Here is a 21,495-nt window from a genome sequence, read left to right as displayed (position 1 = left end):
TATCGGGCTCTGTACTGACAGCTCAGAGCCTGGAGCCTGTTTCAGATTCTGTGTCTCCCTCTCTCTCTGCCCTTCCCCAGCTCGTGCTCTGTCTCTCTCTGTCTCAAAAATAAATAAACATTAAAAAAATTAAAACATAAATAAATATTTAAAAAATAAATATTATTCTATAGAGTTAATTCTAGGCCAGATGTCCTTTAGGCCTTCCAGGTGATTGATAAGATATAACATATTACATACATATGTGCGTATACATATTTTCAATATAACAAAAAATGAAGACTGTAACAAGTAGTTGTGCACCTATGTTCAGATTTAACAGGTTTACATTTGCCACATTTGCTTTATTTTTCTTGTTTGAGAAATACTGCAGATAAAGTGTGGGTCCCGTGTGCCATTCTCCCTTTGCCCACTTCCCCCACCAGTTAATCACTATCCTGAAGCTGTATTCTTGCTTGTTCTTATTCTTTTACTACATAAAAATGTATATTTAAACATTACATGATGTTTTGTGTGTATTTAAAATGTGCCTAAGGGGTAAAATACTGTCTCTATCCTTTTGCAACGTGATATTTTCCAACTGGGTGCATATTTTATGACATTTATCCATGCTGATACTTGAAGACTTAGTCTCTTCCTTTTGACTGTTGATTCATGTGTAGTCCGTTGATTGGATAAACCCGTGTGTTCACGCCTCTCCTGATGGTCAGTGAGGTTGCTACTGCTTGTCACTGTTACGCATGAACCAGTCAGTGTCTTCACCATAAATGGGATCTACAGGACAGCTCTTTCAGGGTGAAAATAAGTTCAGATGACCTTAATTACTTTTGGCTTTATTTGGGGAAGATCTGGGTTCAAATCTTGTTTTGCGTTGCCTTTGCTCAATGACCTCAGTAACGTTATTTACTTTCTTTGAGCCTCAGTTTCTTCTCTTGCATATATGCAAAGTAACATTACATTTGCTTGGTCTGAATGAGATATTGTGGGGCGTGGCCCCTAATGGACATTTGATGAGTGTTAGTTCTCTGTTAAAAACTGATCATACCAAGTGTTGACTAGAATCTGGAGCAACTGGGACTTTCATTCACTGATGGTGGGAAAAGAAAATTCACTTTGAAAAGCACTTGGGTAGTTTCTTAAAAAGTTAAATATACACATACCGTATGATCCAGCTGTTCCACGAGAGAAATGGAAACATGTCCATACAAAGACTTGCACGTAATATTCAGGCAGCTTTATTTGTATTAACTGAAAAACTGGGAACAATGCAAATATGCATCAGTAGGTGAATAGACAAACTGATGCCCGCACACAGTGGGTACTTCTCAGGAGTAGGAAGGCATAAACCGCTTACAGTACACAGCGCAGGTGAATCTCAAGATAATTATGCTGAAAGGAAGATGCCACATAGGTGAAAATATGAATATATCTATATAAAATTCCAGAAAACGCAAACTAGTCTCTGGTGACAGAAGACAGATCAGTGTTGGCTGGGAATGGGCAGACAGACTCAGAGGCAGGAATTCCCAAGGGGCATAGGTTTGATTCCCTATCCATTGTGGGTGTGGTTTCGGGGCTGTGTACATATGTAAAACTCTGCATATTGTATAGCTTAATTGTACAGTTTTTTTAAATGTTTATTTATTTTTGAGAGAGAGACAGACAGACAGAGCACGAATGGGGGAGAGGCAGGGAGAAAGGGAGACACAGAATCCAAAGCAGGCTCCAGGTTCTGAGCTGTCAGCACAGAGCCCAACATGGGGCTTGAACTCACAAGCTGCGAGATCATGACCTGAGCTGAAGTCAGGCACCCAAGTGACTGAACCACCCAGATGCCCCAACTTAATTGTGTAGTTAGTTGTATGTTGATTATACCTCAAAACTGTCGATATTTTAAAAAAATTTTTAAGTTTATTTTTGAGAGAGAGAGAAACAGAACACGAGGAGGGGAAAGGCCGGGAGGGGAGATCATGAGATTATGACCTGAGCCAAAGTCAGATGCATAACCGACTGAGGCACCCAGGCAGCCCTCAAAGCTGTTAATTTTTTTAAAGCTGTGAGTATGAGAGGAAATGTTAGCTACTACCTTTTCAGCTCTTGTGAGACCTTTTTTCAGGGTTGGTACCCATTTTTTTGAGGCAATATATGATATTGCTTGCTTATGTTTTCCATATATATGTATATATTTGTGTGTATGTGTGCTTGTACACACATATATTCATTCAGCAGGTACTTATTAAATGTCTTCTAGATCCAGGTCAGTAGTGATCATCTTTGTTCCTGGAACATTAGAATTCGCTCTTCTTAACAAAGAAATTAGTCTAGGTACTTTTCAGAGTGGCTGTCATGCTAAAACTTCAGATCCCAAAGTTGGAAATTAAACAAGAACAAACTAAGGCACATATCCACATATTTTTATATTATTCATTAAAAAAATTTTTTAATGGGGCGCCTGGGTGGCTCAGTTGGTTAAGCGTTTGACTTCAGCTCAGGTCATGATCTCACGGTTTGTGGGTTCGAGCCCCATGTTGGGCTCTGTGCTGACAGCTAGCTCAGAGCCTGGAGCCTGTTTCAGATTCTGTGTGTCTCCCTCTCTCTCTCTGATCCTCCGCTGCTCATGCTCTGTCTCTGTCTCAAAAAAAAGAAATAAACATTAAAAAAATAATTAAAAAAATAAATTTTTTTTAATGTTTATTATTTATTTTTGAGAGACAGATTGAGCACCAGCAGGGGAGGGGCAGAGACAGAGACACAGAATCTGAGCTGTCAGCATAGAGCCCATCGCGGGGCTCGAACCCTCCAGCAGTGAGATCATGACCTGAGCCAAAGCCAAGAGTTGTATGTTTAACTGACTGAGCCACCCAGGTGCCCCTTAAAATCTTATAAGCCTTTAGTGTTAAAGTTACATTTTGCAAGTATTTAGACACATTAATTAGCATGGTAATTACGGCTTTGGAAAGTTAATTTAGGAGAGTTAACAATGCCTAGGATTTTTTTTTTTTAAGATTTTATCTTTTTTTTTTTTTTTAAATGTTTTATTTATTTCTAGGAGAGAGAGAGAGACAGCGTGAACAGGGGAGGGTCAGAGAGAGAGGGAGTCACAGACTGAAACAGGCTCCAGGCTCCGAGCTGGCAGCCAGCAGAGAGCCCGACGCGGGGGCCGGACCCACGAACCGCGAGATCATGACCTAAGCGAAAGTCGAAAGTCGGACGCTTAACCGACTAAGCCACCCAGGCGCCCCATTAAGATTTTATCTTTAAGTAATCTCTCTACCCAGTGTGGGGCTCAAACTTACAACCCCAAGATCAAGAATTACAGGCTCTACCTACTGAGCCAGCCAGGCGCCCCAGCCTAGGATTCTTTTTATTACACGGATGTAACTTAATTAGTTGTAAGGTCTGTTGAGGTCAAATTATTTAGCCAAATAGGTTCTAAAAAATAGATGGAATTTGGTTGCTCTAGTATTTAATGTCCAGCTTTGGTATGTAATACCTAAAGCCAAGGAAACATTCTTGGGTGGTTAACATTTGTGTTTATAACATTATACTCGTAAACATAAACATTTAAAAATGCTTCTTGATTTCTTGAATGCTTACATTGTGTTGTCTTCCCAGGATGACTTTTCGCCCACAAGCAAGCTTCAGCGTTTGCTGGCAGAGTCTCGCCAGATGGTTACGGACCTGGAGTTGAGCACCCTGCTCCCCATCAGCTCTGAGAGTTTCAACAGCAGTGCCAAAAATGTACGTGGTTACTTTTCCTTTGACCCCTACCTGTGTATCCGAATACTCAACTGAATAGTCACTTGCAAATATCACTGGTTGGGCATCCCTTTCTGTTAGAAGGAAAGTTCCTGTATATCTCTGAGACAGAGAGGTAGCACACTGGTTTGAAGCGCAAGGGAAAAATCACACTCAAAAAAGTCACTGTGCCCAAACTTCTTCTTTCTAATTACCTGGGCTTCATATGAATATAAATTCTTGGGGTATAAAATTATATATTTTACTATAGAAAACTTCAAATACAGAAGGAGAAAGAATATTAAAATCACAGGCCTTCAACGTTCTGCCATTTTTGTTTTCTCTTCCCCTATCCATACATGTTTTCTTAGCATTTTAAAGCAAATCCTACATATTATATCACTTTACTCATAAAAACTTCATTATGCGGGGTGCCTGGGTGGCTCAGTTGGTTAAGCATCCAACTTAGGCTCAGGTCATGATCTCACAATTCAGGAGTTTGAGCCCCGCATGGGCTCTCTGCTGTCAGCGCAGAGCCCACTTCAGATCCTTTGTCTATCTCTCTCTCTGCCCCTACCCGACTCGCACTCTCTTTCTCTCAAAAGTAAATGAACATTTAAAAAAACCCAAGAAAACAGAAACAACTCAGGGGCACCTAAGTGGCCCAGTAGGTTAGGCATCCAAGTTTGTTCGGCTCAAAGTCATGATCTCATAATTCATGAGTTCGAGCCCTGCATCAGGCCTTGTGCTGACAGCTCAGAAGCTGGAGCCTGCTTTAGATTCTGTGTCTCCCTCCCTCTCTCTCTGCCCCTCTCCTGGTCTCTCTCTCTCTCTTTCAAAAATAAATAAGCCTTAAAAAAATTTTTTTAACTTCATTATGTATCTTTCACAGATAAGGATTTTTTAAAAAATAGTTATGGGGCGCCTGGGTGGCTCAGTCAGTTAAGCGTCCGAATTCGGCTCAGATCATGATCTCACGGTTCGTGGGTTTGAGCCCCGTGTCGGGCTCTGTGCTGACAGCTCAGAGCCTGGAGCCTGTTTCAGATTCTGTATCTCCTTCTCTCTGATCCTCCCCTGTTCATGCTGTCTCTCTCTCGCTCCCTCAGAAATAAATAAAACATTAAAAAAATTTTTTTTAAGCTGTAACATTGTCACACCCACCCAAATTAGCATTTATTTGTTAATATCAACCTCATGACTAGACCATGTTAAGTTTCCCCCATTAATGTAAAAAATGTCTTTTTACTCTTTATTTAAATCAACCAAAGTTCATACTTTGCATTTGGATAAAGTCTGTCTTAAGGGACATCCGGCTGGTTCAGTCAAAAGAGCATGCTACTCCTGATCTCAGGGTCATGAGTTCATGCCCCACATTGGGTGCAGAGATTACTAAATAAATAAATAAACTTAAAAAAATATAAAGTCTCTATCACTGACAGGTCCTTCCCCATCTTCCTACTTCCTCCTTTTTCTTCTTCTTCCTTTGCATGATAAAAAATGCCATTTATTTGTGGAAGAAACACTGGGTCATTTGTCCTGTAGAATTTCTCACATTCTGGATCTTGCTAATTGTCCTCATTGTAATTTGACACATTCCTCTGTCCTCCATGATTCCTAAGAACTGGTATTTAGATCTAGTGACTTACTTCCATCATTGTGGGTTTTTGGTTTGTTTGGACATCACTGCCTTACTGGTGGTGCTGTCTGCTGCCTTCTTACTCCATCACATCAGGAGGACATGGATCTCTGGCTGTGCCACCTGTGGATGTAAAGGTTGACCGGAAGTTCAAGAGTTGGTCAGCCTGAGCTTTTATATTTATAAAGTTCACTTAATGATTTTAGCATTCTTTGATTAATGTTACTTAGAGCTATTCATTAGCATTTGCAAAATATCCATTCTAAATCTGTCATTCCTTTGGTAGTGTTTTGCATGTTAATTTTAACCGGCTTTTTCTGAGCCCAGTAACATTTCAGTAGCAATGATGTAAGTTACTTTGTGGATTTTATAGCCTTAAATTAAAGAGTGAAAAGAACATAGAACTTGACATCAGGATACGTGGGTTCCAGCTTCCTGATCTCTAAGAGCTTAGAACTGAGGCTTTATTTATTTATTTATTTATTTTTAATTTTATTTTTTTTTATATTTTATTTATTTTTGAGACAGAGAGAGACAGAACATGATCAGGGGAGGGGCAGAGAGAGAGGGAGACACAGAATCCGAAACAGGCTCCAGGCTCTGAGCTGCCAGCACAGAACCTGATGTGGGGCTCAAACCCACAAACCGCAAGATGATGACCTGACCTGAAATCGGATGTTTAACTGACTGAGTCACCCAGGCGCCCCAGAACTGAGGCTTTAAATTTAAGATTCCAGGTACATTACTTGGGTGTGCTGTGTGCATAAAGATACTTGAAAGCCATTGAGCTAAACTTTGTTTGTGTCTCTGACCAAAAAGCTAAAATAAAAAAAGATCTGTAAGAACACTGAAATACTTCTTTTTTTTTTTTTAATATTTTTATTTATTTCTAGGAGAGAGAGAGAGAAAGACAGCGTGACCAGGGGAGGTTCAGAGCAAGAGGGAGTCACAGACTGTAACGAGCTCCAGGCTCTGAGCTGGCAGTCAGCACAGAGCCCGATGCGGGGCTCGAACCCACGAACTGCGAGATCATGACCTAAGTGAAAGTCGGACGCTCAACCGACTAAGCTACCCAGGCGCCCCTGAAATACTTCTTTTAAAATCAACTTTGTATGAGATAAAAGATCTATACGCTGAAAACCATAGAAAGCTAATGAAAGAAATTGAAGAAGACACAAAGAAATGGAAAAACATTCCATGCTTATGGATTGGAAAACAAATAGTGTTAAAATGTTGATACTACCCAAAGTATCTACACATTCAACACAATCCCTATCAAAATGACACCAGCATTCTTCACAGAGTTAGAACAAATAATCCTAAAATTTGTATGGTACCACAAATGACCTTCGAATAGCCAAAGTAATGTTGGAAAAGAAAACCAAAGCTGGAGGCATCACAATCCCAGACTTCAAGCTGTATTATAAAGTTTGTAATCATCAAGACAGTATGGTACTGGCACAAAACCAGATACATAGATCAATGGAACAGAAATGAGAACCCAGAAATGGACCCACAAATGTATGGCCAACTAATCTTTGACAAAGCAGGAAAGGATATCCAATGGAATAAAGTCTTTTCAGCAAATGGTATTGGGAAAACTGGATTGCGACATGCAGAAGAAAGAACCTGGAATATTTTCTTACACCAGACACAAAAACAAACTCAAAATGGATGAAAGACCTAAATGTGAGACAGGAAACCATCAAAATCCTACAGGAGAAACAGGCCGCAACCTCTGTGACCTTGGCCGCAGCAGCTTCTTACTTGACGTGTCTCCAGAGGCAAGGAAAATAAAAGCAAAAATGAACTATTGGGACCTCACTGCTGCACAGCAAAGGAACAATCGATAAAACTAAAAGGACCCAACAGAGAGGTGCCTGGTGACTCGGCTGGTTAAGTTTCTGACTTCAGCTCAGATCATGATCTTGTGGTTTGTGAGTTTGACCCCTGCATCTGGCTCTCTGCTGTCAGCACAGAGCCTGTTTTGGATCCCCGCCCCCCCCCCTCAAAAATAAATAAACATTAAAAATAAATAAATAGGGGCGCCTGGGTGGCTTAGTCGGTTAAGCGTCCGACTTTCGNGAGCCCTGCGTCGGGCTCTGTGCTGACTGCCAGCTCAGAGCCTGGAGCCTGTTTCAGTCTGTGACTCCCTCTCTCTCTGACCCTCCCCTGCTCATGCTGTCTCTCTCTCCTAGAAAAAAAAAAATTTTTTTTTAAAAATTTAAAAAAAAATAAAAAATAAAAATAAATAAATAAAAGGCAACCAATGGAATGGGAGAAGAGATTTGCAAATGCCATAACGATTAAAGGGTTAGTATCCAAAATCTATAAAGAACTCAAAAAACTCAACACCCAAAAAACAAATAATCCAGTGAAGAAATGGACAGAAGACATGAATAGACCCTTTTCCAAAGAGGACATCCAGATGGCTAACAGACACATGAAAAGATGCTCAACATCACTCATCATCAGGGAAGTACAAATCAAAACTACAATGAGGTAACACCTCACACCTGTCAAAGTGGCTAAACAACTCAGGAAACAACAGATGTTGGTGAGGAATCTTTTGCACTGTTGGAGGGAATGCAAACTGGTACAGTCACTCTGGAAAACAGTGTAGAGGATCCTGAGAAAATTAAAAATAGGACTACCTTAGAACTCAGCAGTTGCACTACTAGAAATTTATCCAAAGTATACAAAAGTATACAAAAATACAGATTTGAAGGGGCATATGCATCCCAATGTTTATAGCAGCACTATCAACAGTAGCCAGATTATTTATGGAAAGAGCCCAAATATCCATCAAATGATGAATGGATAAAGATGTGGTGTGTACACACACACACACACACACACACACACACCCATATGCGCACGCACACATACAACGGAGTATTATGCAGCAACGAAAAAGAATGAAACCCTGTCATGTGCAACAACGTGGATGGAACTGGAGGGTATTATGTCAAGTGAAATAAGTCAGAGAAAGACAGATATCAAATGATTTTACTCATATGTAGAATTTGAGAAAGTCAACACATGACCATAGCAGAAGGGAAGGAAAAACAAGATAAAACAAAGAGGGAGGCAAACCATAAGAAACTCTTAAGTATAGAGAACAAACTGATGGTTACTGGAGGGTGTGGGGTTTGGATTAAATGGGTGAGGGACATTAAGAAGGGCACTTTTCAGAATGAGCACTGGGTGTTACATGTAAGAGATAAATCACTGGATTCTACTCCTGAAGCCAAGGCTATCCTGTATGTTAACTAACTTGAATTTAAATAAAAAATAAAATAAAATCAACTTTGTAGACTTTAATGCCTACATACTTGTTCTTTAATGAAAACTAACATGGATCATTAGTTCAGTAAGTTTAGATAAATGTATATACACTCATGTAACCAATATCCCAGTCAAGATATAGACCATTTCCATCACCCCAGAAAGTTCCTTCATGTTCTTTGGAGTGAACTCCCCCTTTTCCCTACACCAGGGAGCTACTGCTCTGATTTTTATCATGGAAGAATAGTTTGCCTGTCCTAGAACTTCATATAAGTGCAATCATACAGTACGTACTCTTTGTCTAGCTTCTTTCAATAGAATTATTTTGAGATTTGTCCATGTTGTTGTGTATACTGGTACTTTACTCCCTTTTATTGCCCGTCAGTATTCCATTGTATGACTAGACCACAGTTTGCTTATTCACCTGTTGATGAGACACGTGGGTTGTTTCCAGTTTGGGGCTATTATGAATAAAGCTACTATGAACACTTTTTATATAAATCTTTTGTAAAATGGAAATATGTTTTTATTTCTCTAAGGAAAATACCTAGAAATAGAATCACTAGTTATTGGACAGGTGTATGCTTAACTTTTTAATGAACTGCCAAACTGTTTTTCAGGGTGCTTTGTACCATTTACATCCCTGCCATCAGTGGTGTATGAACATTCCAGGTGCTCCACATTCTCACCAGCGCTTGGTTTTGTCAGTTTGATTTTAGCCATCCTGGAAAATGTGAAGTGGCATCTGGTTGCCATTTATCATTTTTTGTTATTGTTTTTTGAGAGAACGCGAGCAGGAGAGGGGCAGAGAGAGACTGGGGACAGAGGATCTGAAGCGGGCTCCTCGCTGACTGCAGAGAGCCCAGTGTGGGGGTTGAGCTCACAAACCGTGAGATCATGACCTGAGCTGAAGTCAGATGCTTAACCAACTGAGCCACCCAGGTGCCCCGCATCTGGTTGCCATTTAATTTGCATTTCCCTGATAACCTAATGATGTGCATCTTTTCATGCGCTTATTGGCTCTTCATATATTTTCTTTTGTGAACTGTCTGTTCAAGTCTTTTGCCCATTTTAAATGAGTTGTTTCCTTTATTACTCAGTTTTAAGAGTTCTTTTTTAAAAAATACTTTAACATTTTTTTTTTTGAGAGGGCATTAGCAGAGGAGGGGCAGAGAGAGAGGGAGATAGAGAATCTGAAGCAGACTCTAGGCTCTGAGCTGTTTGTCAGGACAGAGCCTAACAAGGGGCTCGAACTCAGAGACCATAAGATCATGACCTGAGCTGAAGTTGGACGCTCAACCAACTGGCCACCCAGGCACCCCGTAAGAATTCTTTTTTTTTTTTTAATTTTTAAATGTTTTATTTATTTCTAAGAGAGAGAGAGAGAGAGACAGCGTGAGCAGGGGAGGGTCAGAGAGAGGAGACACAGAATCGGAAGCAGGCTCCAGGCTCTGAGCTAGCTGTTAGCACAGAGCACGGCACAGGGCTCAAACCCATGAACTGTGTGATCATGACCTGAGCCAAAGTCTGCTGCTTAACCGACTGAGCCACCCAGGCACCCTTAGAGTTCTTAATATAGTCTGCACACAAAGCCTCTGTCTTTTGTTAGATATATTGTGAATAGTTTCTCCCAGTTTGTGGTTTGCTTTTTATTTTAAGTGCCTTTTGAAGAGCAGAAATGTAAAATTTTGATGTCCAGTTTATCAATTTTTTTTAAATGGCACTTTTTGTATCCTGAGAAATCTGCCCTAAGGTTGTGAATATTTTCTCCTCCTGAAAATTTTAAGGTTCTGTTTAGGTCTATGGTTTATCTCAATTTAATTTTTGCAGATGGTATGAAGTAAGGATCTGGTTCATTTTTCTTTACTAGGTATCCAGTTCCAGCACCATTTGTTGAAAAGACTGTGCTTTCTGGTTGAATTACTTTTGGCAACTTTGTTGAAAATCAATTGACTGTATATGCAAGGGGTCTAGTTTTGGACTCTCCGATCAGTTCCATTGATTTGGTGGTTCTCCTGATGCCACACTGTATTGATTATGTAAGTGTGTGGAGGGTCTTGGAATAAGGTAGTATACATGCTCTACTTTGTTCTTTTTTGCAAAATTGCTTTTTTTTTTTTTTTTAAATTGCTTTGTTCTAGATCTCTTGCAGGTCCAGAGGAGTTGTAGAGTCAACTTGTCAATTTTTACAGACATATACTTGGATATTGTGATTTCATTGAATTTGTAGATCACTTAGGGAAGAATTGACATTTGTGAACAGAATATGTCTCCATATAGTTTGTTTATTTGTTTGTTTGTTTATATATTGACCTAAATAAAAGGTCTTCCCTCATTTCTCTTTTAACATACTTTGTAGTTTTCATAGGGGTCTTGCACATCTTTTGTTAAAGGTATTGCTAATATTTTGTTTATTGCGGCCATTATACATGGCACTTTAAATCTCACTAATTGTCTGCTGATGGTATAAAGAACCACAGTTGACTTTTGTAAATTGACCCTATCTAAATTCACCTACGTTGATAGGTTTTTTTATAGATGGTTAGGGATCTCTGCATAGACAATCGTGTCATTTGTGAGCAAAGAATTTCTTTTTCTGATCTGTATGCCTTATATCTTTTTCTTACCTTATTGCTCTGGGTAAGAACTGCAGATCAGTGTTGGATAGAAAAGCGAGGGCAGATGTCCTTGCCTTGTTCCATGAAATACTCTCTGGGGGCTACTGCTTGCTTTGTTGCTCATCACATTAGTGTTCTGGTAGATTCAGAGTTCCATGGAGTGCTTTCCATGTGACATAGATGATCTGAAACTAGAACATTATCCATTGTATTTTATTGTTAGCTTTTTGAAGGTTTTATTTTTAAGTAACCTCTGCACCCAATATGGGAACCAAAGTCAAACCCCAAAACCAAGAGTCTGACCCCCCACCGAGACTACCAGACACCCCAAGACCATTAACTGTTTTAGAATCAACATGCTTATTGCCAGGAGCTTCAATAGGTAGTTGCAAAGATTACCTTAAAGAATAAAGCGCTCTTGGGGCGCCTGGGTGGCTCAGTCGGTTAAGTGCCTGGCCTCGGCTCAGGTCATGATCTTGCGGTTCGTGGGTTCGAGCCCCGCATCGGGCTCTGTGCTGACAGCTAGCTCAGAGCCTGGAGCCTGTTTCAGATTCTGTGTCTCCCTCTCTTTCTGAACCTCCCCTGTTCACGCTGTCCTCTCCATCTCTCTCTCTCTCAGAAATAAATAAAAAACATTAAAAAAATTTAACAAGAATAAGGTGCTCCAGAGTGCCTAGGTGGCTCAGTTGCAAAAGTGTCTACTGCTTGAGATTCTCTCTTTCTCTTTCTCTCTCTCTCTCTCTGCCCCTTCCCTGCTCATGCTCAAATTCTCTCTCTCTCTCAAAATAAATACNAAAGAGGCGTGCCTGGGAGACTTAGTTGGTTAAGCATCCAATTCTTGATTTTGGCTCAGGTTATGACCTCATGGTTCTTGAGTTCAAGCCCCGTGTCAGGCTCCATGCTGATAGCAGGGAGCCTGCTTAGGATTCTCTCTCTCCCTCTCTCTCTGTCCCTGCCCCGCTCATGCAAGTTCTCTCTCTCTCTCTCTCTCTCTCAAATAAATAAACATTAAAAAAAAGAATGGGCTCCAAAATTAGTAATTTTTAAGAGTATCTACCATATATGCCATATCAGCTTTTCCTTTTTTTTTTTTTAATGTTTTGTTTTTGTTTTTGTTATTCTGAGAGAGAGAGAGAGAGAGACAGTGCAAGCAGGGGAGGGTCAGAGAGAGAGGGAGACACACAAACTGAAGCAGGCTCCAGGCTCTGAGCTGTCAGCTCAGTGCCCAATACAGGGCTTGAACCCATGAGCAATGAGATCATGACCTGAGTCGGATGCTTAACTGACTGAGCCACCCAGGCACCCCCATATCAGCTTTTCAAAGTGGCGACCTTAATGGACTTGTGGTATTTTCTGGGAAGAATATTTTTTTCTTGACAGACTTTTTGAAGCATTTGTAAAGCAATTTATTTTACATTGGGGCAGAAAGTATTTTTAAGTATTCGTAAGTTTTTTTTTAAACAGCTTTACTGATAGGGCACCTGGGTGGCTCAGCCAGTTAAGCGTGTGACTTCAGCTCAGGTCGTGATCTCCTGATTGTGAGTTCAAGCCCTGCATTGGGCTCTGTGCTGACAGCTCAGAGCCTAGAGCCTGCTTTGGATTCTGTGTCTTCCTCTCTCTCTGCAACCCCCCTCAAAAATAAATAAAGATTAAAAAATTTTTTAATAAAAAAACAGCTTTATTGAGATATAATATATGTGCATACATCAAGTTCTTCTATGTGAAGGATACAATCCAGCAGTTTTAGCATATTTACAAAATATGCGACTGTCACCGTAATCATACTTTCAAACAAGCCGTTTTCATCATCCCCAAAGAAAGCCTGTACCCATTAGCAGTCACTCCCCACCCCCCTGGCGGCTGTTAATCTTGTTTTTCCTCTATGGATTCGTTAGGCAGAGATTTTTAATCAGAGTTTGTCAAATAGAATTCAGGGGATCCATAAACTTTGATGGGAATAGAAAACATACATAAGCTTATTTTAATTAACCTGTAATTGAAATTTAGCACTTCCTTTAATTATGAGCATAGGAGACAAGCCACGGGAGTACATAATACCTAGGACTCTGTCCCTGGTATCGGTCACATGTGGCTTCAGCTCACATTACAGTTGTTACAGGTTTCTTGAGATACCCTTTATACTTAGCACTAGCTCAGAATTACAGAATATTAGACCTGCTGCTAGATCTTACTTAATCCTTTACTAAAGAAAACAGGTGCCTGGCCAGCTCNGAAAGTCGGATGCTTAACCGACTAAGCCACCCAGGCGCCCCATAGAGCTTGCAATTCCTGATCTCAGGGTTATGAGTTCAAGCCCCATGTTGGGCCTAGAGCTTACTTTAAGAAAAAAAAAAAAAAAAGATTTGGGACAACTGGCTGGCACCTTTGGAAGAGCATGAGACTCTTGATCTTGTGGTGGTGAATTTGAGCCCCTCATGGGGTATAGAGATTATTCAAATAAAACTTAAAAAATAAAAAGTGCATATTATTATATCACAACCTTGTTTAATATCTTGATAACCGTGTTACTTCTGCTGTAATACAACTTACAGATTCCTAAAAATGGCCACACAATGCAATATTGCACAATAAAAACCACACCACATAAAGGAAAAATGGGGTAGGGGCATAACACTCAAAAACTTTGTCACTGATACATTTTTAAAATTTTTTTAAAGTTTATTTATTTAGAGAGAGAACGAGCTGGAGAGGGGCAGAAAGAGAAGGGAACAGAGGATCCAAAGTAGGCTCTGTGCTGACAGCAGAGAGCCCGAAACGGGGCTTGAACTCATGAGCCAAGCCTTGAGTTCATGACCTGAGCTGAAGTCACATGCTTAATAGACTGAGCCACCCAGGTGATATGTTTTTTTCAAAAAGAATAGGAATGTAATAAAAATGGTAGGACACTTTTAGTTATTTATTATTTGTTTGTTTGTTTGTTTGTTTAGAGACAGAGACATTGTGAAAAGGGGAGGAGTAGAGAGAGGGGGAGAAAGAGAAAATCCCAAGCAGGTTTCACACTGTCAGCACAGAGCCCCATGCTGGGCTTGAACTCACAAAACTGTGAGACCATGACCTGAGCCGAAACCAAGAGTCGGACACTTAACTGATTGAGCCACCCAGGTGCCCCGGTAGGAGAGTTTTTACACGTTAAGTCATTAAGAAATAGACAAATGCTCTAATAAATATGGCACTTTATCTTGAGAAAGACCTGAAGTTTGCATGTAGATTTGGATGTTGGGGAGGTGGTGGCTTGTGATTCACTGGGAGGGGCTAGGAGGGTCATCAGATGGGAAGCTCTAGCAGCAGATGTGGACGGCATGGCTTGTAACACACAGGGAAACGAGGGAGGCCAGTGAGTGCTTTAGGGGTGCGTGTGTGTGTCTCTCCTCCTGCATGCCACGGCTCAGTCCAACTGGGTACAGTTTACCTGGCATTTCTCGTGGACAAAATTGCAGGTAAATAACTGCAGGCTTCATATTAGGCCCAAATTGCTCCCTGATATATCGGCTGTGTTGGAACAAATTCACTCATATTTTTTTCAAAACAAGTGTTGTTGCGGAACTGACTGTCTTTCAGTATAATCTACCTGGGCGACTCCTAGCCATTCTTCTGTAGGTTTGTTGTTGTTGTTGTTGTTGTTTTTAAGTTTATTTATTTAAAAAGTGTTTTTTTATATTTTTGAGACACAGAATGAGGGAGACACAGAATGTGAAGCAGGCTCCAGGCTCTGAGCTGGCTGTCAGCACAGAACCCAACCTGGGGCTCGAACCCACAAACTGTGAGATCATGACCTGAGCTAAAGCCGGACACTCAACCAACTGAGCTACCCAGGTGCCCCTAAGTTTATTTATTTTGAAAGAGAGAGAGAGAGTGAGCAAGGAGGCAGAGAGAGAGAGAGAGAGAGAGAGTCCCAAGCAGGCTCCACATTGCCAGCATGGAGCCCGACATGGGGCTTGATCCCATGAACTGTGAGATCATGACCTGAGCCAAAACCAAGAGTCAGACGCTTAACCAACTGAGCCACCCAGGTGCCCCTCTTCTGTAGGATTTTATGTCAAATTCCTATCTAAGATATAATCAGTAGCCCCCTTGCTTTTGTCTTCATAACAAGGCTACGTACGTATGTGTCTATGCATGTATCTCCATGAGAGTGCAGGTCACGTGCATGATGGCAGACTACGTACATGTCTTCCTCTCCTCTGTGGGCACCTTCAGGAGCCCCTCATACTCATCTTGGCATTCCTAGTCGTAGCACACGCAGAGCCAGCTAGAGGATGCTCAGTAAATACCTGGAATGGACCTGATCAGAAAAAAGACAAAACAGAGGTGTCTGGGTGGCTCAGTTGGTTAAGCGTCTGACTTCGGCTCAGGTCATGATCTTATGGCTCATGGGTTTATTTTATTTTATTTTATTAAAAATTTTTTATAGTTTATTTATTTTTAAGACAGAGAGAGAGCATGAGTGGGGGAGGAGCAGAGAGAGAGGGAGACATAGAATCCAAAACGGGCTCCAGGCTCAGAGCTGTTGTCAGCACAGAGCCTGATGCAGGGCTTGAACCCATGAACCATGAAATCTGACCTGAGCCGGAGTCAGACGCTTAACCAGCTGAGCCACTCAGGTGCCCTATCACAGCTCATGGGTTTGAGCCCCACATCAGGCTCTGTGCTGACAGTTCAGAGCCTGGCGCCTGCTTCGGATTCTGTGTCTCCCTCTCTCTCTCTGCCCCTACCCTGATCGTGCTCTCTTTCTCTCAAAAATAAAATAAACACTAAAAAAATGTTTTTTAAATAAGAAAAAATAAAACTTGGTTTAAGAGAATTTTTGATCCAGAAAGACCTAGAAGAGGGTGTAATCTCAACCTTTCATCTTACAGGTGAGGAAAGGTTTCACTTTTCATTTCACTTAACATTCCATAGTTTTCACTTTCACTTAACATTCCATAGCTAGAAAGATAATCATTTGGAATTAGTTGGAAAAAACATTGGCTTCAGATGTAATAAATTTTCCAGAAGATTTCCAGAAGATTAAATAATTCTGGAAATGTTGAAAAAACAATAGAATTCACAGAAATATACTTGATAACGTGTTTTATAAATTCCCTCCCTCTGGTCTTTGGAACTGGGTGTAGATAGTTACAGAAAAAGCAAATCATTTGTAAAAATTATTTTTTTTTAATTTTAGAGAATGTGTAAGTAGGGGAGTGGGGCAGAGGGAGAGAGAAAGAGAGAATCTTTTAGGTTTATTGATTTTGAGAGAGAAAGAGGCAGAGAGAGAATCCTAAGCAGGCTCTGAGCTGGCAGCTTGGACCCGGGCTGGGAGTTCGATCCCATGACTTGAGTAGAAATCAAGAGTCAGATACTCAACCAACTGAGCCATCCAGGTGCCCCAGTTTGTATAAATTCTTAATTTTTGCACTAAGGAAGCAGGGTAAGATTCTAAGCAGCCTGTATGCGTCACCATTGTTTGGCATCTGTTGCAGATAACAAGGGTCTTCTTTCAAAGCCTTTTTTCTCATACTCTGATATATCACTGGGGGAGCACACAGTGACTCAGTCCTTCTGGCAGGGAACTTTGCACTGTTGCCTAAAAATTGCAGAGCTGAGCGTTTGACACCATGGCACTCCTGTGGGAATCTCCCTGAGCACATCCACATGTGTATACAGTGGAACACGTACAAGTGTTACATTGCAGCATTGCTTTTTTTTTTTTTTTAAGTTCATTTATCTTGAGAGAGGGAGTGTACACAGCAGGAGAGGGGCAGAGAAAGAGGGAGAGGGAGAGAATCCCAAGCAGGCTCTGCACTGTCAGCACAGAGCCTGGCACGGAGCCCAGCTTGGGGCTCGAACCCATGCAGCACGAGATCATGATATGAGCCGAAATCAAGAGTCAGATGCTTAATTGACTGAGCCACCCAGGTGCCCCTGCAGCATTGCTTTGTAATAGCCAAAGTTCAGAAACTATCCCGAGTGTCCAGCAAAAAGGAACTCAGGAAGTAGTGATGGTGCGTCCACATAGTGGAATATTACTCAGTCATAAAACAGAGTGAGGAAGACCTCAGACGTGGAAATACTTACTGGACATACGTTTAAGTGAAAAGAAGCAAGATACTGAAAGGCTTATATGCTATTCTTCACACGTATCCAAGGGGACGGGAATAAGAATATATATTATTTTGGGGGCGCCTGGGTGGGCATCCGACCCTTGGTTCGGCTCAGGTCATGATCTCACGGTTCATGAGTTCGAGCCCTGGGACAGACTCTGTGCTGGCAGTGTGGAGCCTGGCTGGGATTCTTTCTCTTTCCGCCCCTCCTGGCTCACACATGCACGCTCTCTGTCTCTCCCTCTCTCAAAAATTAAACATTTTTTAAAAAGAATATATATTATTTTTATTGTATGTCAACGTATATTAACTATTTTTAAAAGCCCCAATAATTTAAAACGAGAGGAAAAAAAGGAAAGAAAGGGTAAAGCACAGCACAGCTGACCACATCACCTTGCCCCCCAGCAGGCTTCCAACTTAGTTGAGGGGTGGAAACAGGGAGGGACTCAGCGAGTCCAGGGGACCAGGCATCCTCATCGCTAGCTCGAGACCGTCGGTGCTGCCAGGACTCTTGACCTGTTTTTGTGGAAGGCTGGGAAAGCCTACGGATCCCTTTTAGAATAATGTTTTTAAAGGAATGAAACAAAATAAATCAGATTGTAAAATACATAGGGAGGCTGCTTGAGCAGACAGGGCGGCATGAGTGAAAGCCGCGAAGGCCTGGGAGCGCCGAGAAGAGCCTGAGCCCGGCACACATGTAGGCCCTGGGGAGGGTCAGGGGCTGAGGATGCTGGCTTTCCCTGCCAGCTGAAGTCCACCACCTGGGCCTACTGCTGTCATCCCTCTCTGTCCCCCTTGTCATCTTCTTTTTAAAAATATATCTCCAGGGGCGCCCTTGTGGCTCAGTCAGATAAGCACCCACCTCTAGATTTCTGGTTCATGAGATGAAGTCCCGCATCAGGCTCTGCGTGGACGTGGAGCCCGGTTGGGATTCTCTCTCTCCTCTGTCTCTGCCCCTCTCCTGCTCGCATGCCTGTGGTCTCTCTCTCTTCCTCGCTCAAAATAAATACAGGGCGCCTGGGTGGCTCAGNCTCTCTCTCTCTCCTAGAAATAAAATAAAAAAAAAAAAGAAATGAATAAACATTAAATAAATAAATAAATAAATAAACAAATAAATAACAAAAAAAGTCTCCCAGAACACCTAACAATGCTAACGAACCAAGCCCTCAGTAGGTACTTAGAATTAACAAGGGCACTTAACAATTGTTTTTTATTTATTTTTTATTTTTTTTTATTTCTGAGAGAGAGAGTGTGTGAGTAGAGGGAGGGTCAGAGAGAGAGGGAGACACAGAATCCGAAGCAGGCTCCAGGCTCTGAGCCGTCAGCACAGAGCCCGACGCGGGGCTCAAACCCACGAACCGTGAGATCATGACCTGAGCCGAAGTCAGACGCTTAACCAACTGAGCCACCCAGGCACCCCAACAATTGTTGATTCTTATTGATGACCATGATGACCATTGTCGTCACTAGGGGCTCACGACATTGTCCATATTAAGGCTGACAGAGACCCAGTTATATCTGGGTCATTAGCTGATTGCTAGAGTTTAAGGCATAACACACATGGTAAAGCAAACAGAGCCTTCCAACTAGGAGATTAGAGACAAAAGGGCCCCACACATGAATAGGAAGTCAGTACCTCTTTGCTGGATGGGTGCTTATTGTATGAAATTATTTCATTGTATTTCATTAATTCCTTAAGGTCTTTTAAAGGTATTTCTGCTATGTTTGTGTATTGTCTTAAGTATTGTCCAGTTTTCCTCTCCTGGGTACTAATTTAGAAGTTGTTTTATAGAACTTAGAAGTCTCAGAAGAGTCAGCTCAAAAAAATACCCTCCTTACTAACTGAGAAAACAGAAGTCAACTTCAGTATTCACTGTGATCATAGGTAAGTCACCTTTGTTTATCTCCCTTTATATCTCAATTGATATTTAATAAGTAACTTGGGAACATTGATAATGTAGAGTCAAGGCCATACATTTGTTTGACCTGTAATCCTTTCTCTTGTTAGACCTATTTATACATACCTTCTAAATTCAATCAGTAAAATGTCAGTTATTTGTACGAGAAATGCAGATCAAAAAGTTCTTGTTCTCAATACCTAGAATTTTAAGTACAGGGAAGTGAATACAGATAGCTTTCAAAATCAGAAACTAAGTTAATATTTCAGCATTTCATCTGGGTATCTGTCTGGAAAGAAGTCTTTTCATGGGGTTTCAAGTTTTATAAAAAGATTCATTGATGGGGGCACCTAACTGACTCAGGCCATGGAGTGTACAAGTTTTGATCTTGGGGTTGTGAGTTTGAGCCCCATGTTGGGTATAGAGATGACTTAAAATCTTGAGAGGCGCCTGGGTGGCTCAGTTAAGTGTTCAACTCTTGGTTTCACTCAGGTCATGATCTCACGGTTCCATGAGTTCGAGCCCCACCTCGGGGTGCAGAGTCTGCTTGGGATTGTCTTTCTGCCTCTCTCTCTCTAAATAAATAAATAAACTTAAAAAAAAAAAACAGAAAAAAAGTTTCAACGATGTAGTTTGCATTTTCTTGGTTTGTTTCCTTCTGTTAAACCTACATTTGCTTTCAGTGTAAGCAAGAACTCTGTGAAAGCAGTAAGTACAGGGAGCCACCTCCCTGCCTCTTGTTCTCTTTCTCTGTCTATGCTGAGACGCTTTAATATGTATGGTGTTTTCCATGACCTTATGTAGATAAAATCAGGACGTATAGTTAATTTTTTAGAAACTGGGAATTAGAATACACTGCCCACCGGCTCCCCTTGACTTGATTTTATTCACTCTGTGTTTCCTTCCTGCAGAAGCCGATTTTCCAACTTTGGAAGGCAGGAAGCAGACATCAATACCTAATGCTTAACCTTGAAACAAAAGAGGATTGTAATCCTTTGTAAGCAACATTTAATACCGAAGGGAAGCGGAAACCGAAAGTTAGTTTTTCAACATCTGTATTTTATTGGTTTTCAAGTTGACCGTTTTCATGTTGAAGAAATATTGCTTTATGTTAAGCAATTAGACCTTATTGTGTATTGTCTGTATACACTTGGAATTCTGTTCAGAGAGAAAAAGATGCAGACTAGAATTGAGTACTAGAGAAGCTCTTTAAAAGTGTGAGCATCCAGGCGAGAACCCCTGCGTATAAAGTGCTATTTCCACTCTCTGATTTAAAAAAAGAAAAAAAAAAGAAAACCCTGTGCTTGCATTTAAATTACAACCAACAGAGACAGCTGCAAATATTCTGAGAACTAGTAACCTTTTCATTTGTGGCTTTCGCTCTGGACTTCGCTGTGTAAAATATGATAGAATATATTTTTAACTGGAAAGTATCTCCTCAGGTACTGACAATTGAGGCCCTTCTGTCCCAAAGCTGAACAGTAGGAGAGCTCCCGTCTACTTAGACAAACAAAAGCTCGCTGGAAGATCAAGTTTTACGTGCGGTATTTTTTTTTTTTTTATCACTAAAGACTAAAACACTTCCCTTTTAAATTGTAATTTAATTTTTTAAAGGATATACTATGTGCATTTCTGTCCCTTCTAAGAGAATTGATCAGTTTCAACCAATAAAAAATATTTTTAATAATAAAGAAAAATAACTTCCTGTTTATTATACAGGCGCGAAATAAGGAAGGTTAGCCGCTTGAAACCGAACCTGGCAAGTGAATTTCCTCGGGAGTGGGAATGTCGTTTTTTTTTAATCATTGCCGTTATCAAGGTTCTATTGTGCTGTATGAACGCCCCTTTGTTGAAAGGTTTCAGTGCTACTTCAGAGATGATTTTCATGAGAGTGGAGGAGCCACCCCATTTAGCCTTTTTAATTAGGGTGCTGAAAAGAGAAATTGGGTGAGGTTCTGCCGAAGTTCTTTATAAATGCTTGCTTTCTCCCTCGGGCAAGGCCAGCCTGGTCTGTGCAGGGCAAGTCTGAGAAAGGTACAGTTGATTCTGAGCTGTTGGAAACCTAAAATGTCCCTGGAGAGGCTGGTTTGCAGCCTGAGAAACAAAATATGAAATTTTCTCCTTCTCTTTGTGCTGGGCTCATGGCTACACGTCAGCCTGCCCAGTGAAAAGAACACTGACAAGATGCTAGTAAGTAGGAAAATTTCAGGCAA

General features: G+C 41.0%; 1 protein-coding gene across 4 annotated transcripts in view; it reads left to right on the top strand.

Annotated features, from left to right (window-relative positions):
- CCDC62 (coiled-coil domain containing 62) overlaps positions 1–20,941 on the top strand; it is a 44,708-nt gene extending 23,767 nt beyond the window's left edge. For 3 of the 4 annotated variants that reach the window (XM_077748021.1, XM_077748019.1, XM_077748018.1), the window contains 3 exons: positions 3,616–3,741; positions 19,177–19,269; positions 20,194–20,941. In XM_077748021.1, coding sequence (XP_077604147.1) covers positions 3,616–3,741; positions 19,177–19,230 — 180 coding nt within the window. In that variant the 3' untranslated portion in view covers positions 19,231–19,269; positions 20,194–20,941. Of the gene's footprint in view, positions 1–3,615; positions 3,744–14,832; positions 14,895–19,176; positions 19,270–20,193 lie in introns of those variants that run through there. The other variant, XM_077748020.1, reaches the window with a different exon arrangement.
- Positions 20,942–21,495: the final 554 nt, after the last annotated feature.

Source organism: Crocuta crocuta, unplaced genomic scaffold (assembly GCF_008692635.1).
Source record: "Crocuta crocuta isolate KB4526 unplaced genomic scaffold, BGI_CrCroc_1.0 scaffold29, whole genome shotgun sequence".
Classification (NCBI taxonomy): domain Eukaryota; kingdom Metazoa; phylum Chordata; class Mammalia; order Carnivora; family Hyaenidae; genus Crocuta; species Crocuta crocuta.
The sequence above is the reverse complement of the archived record's forward strand: the minus strand, read 5'-3'. Positions and strand labels throughout refer to the sequence as shown.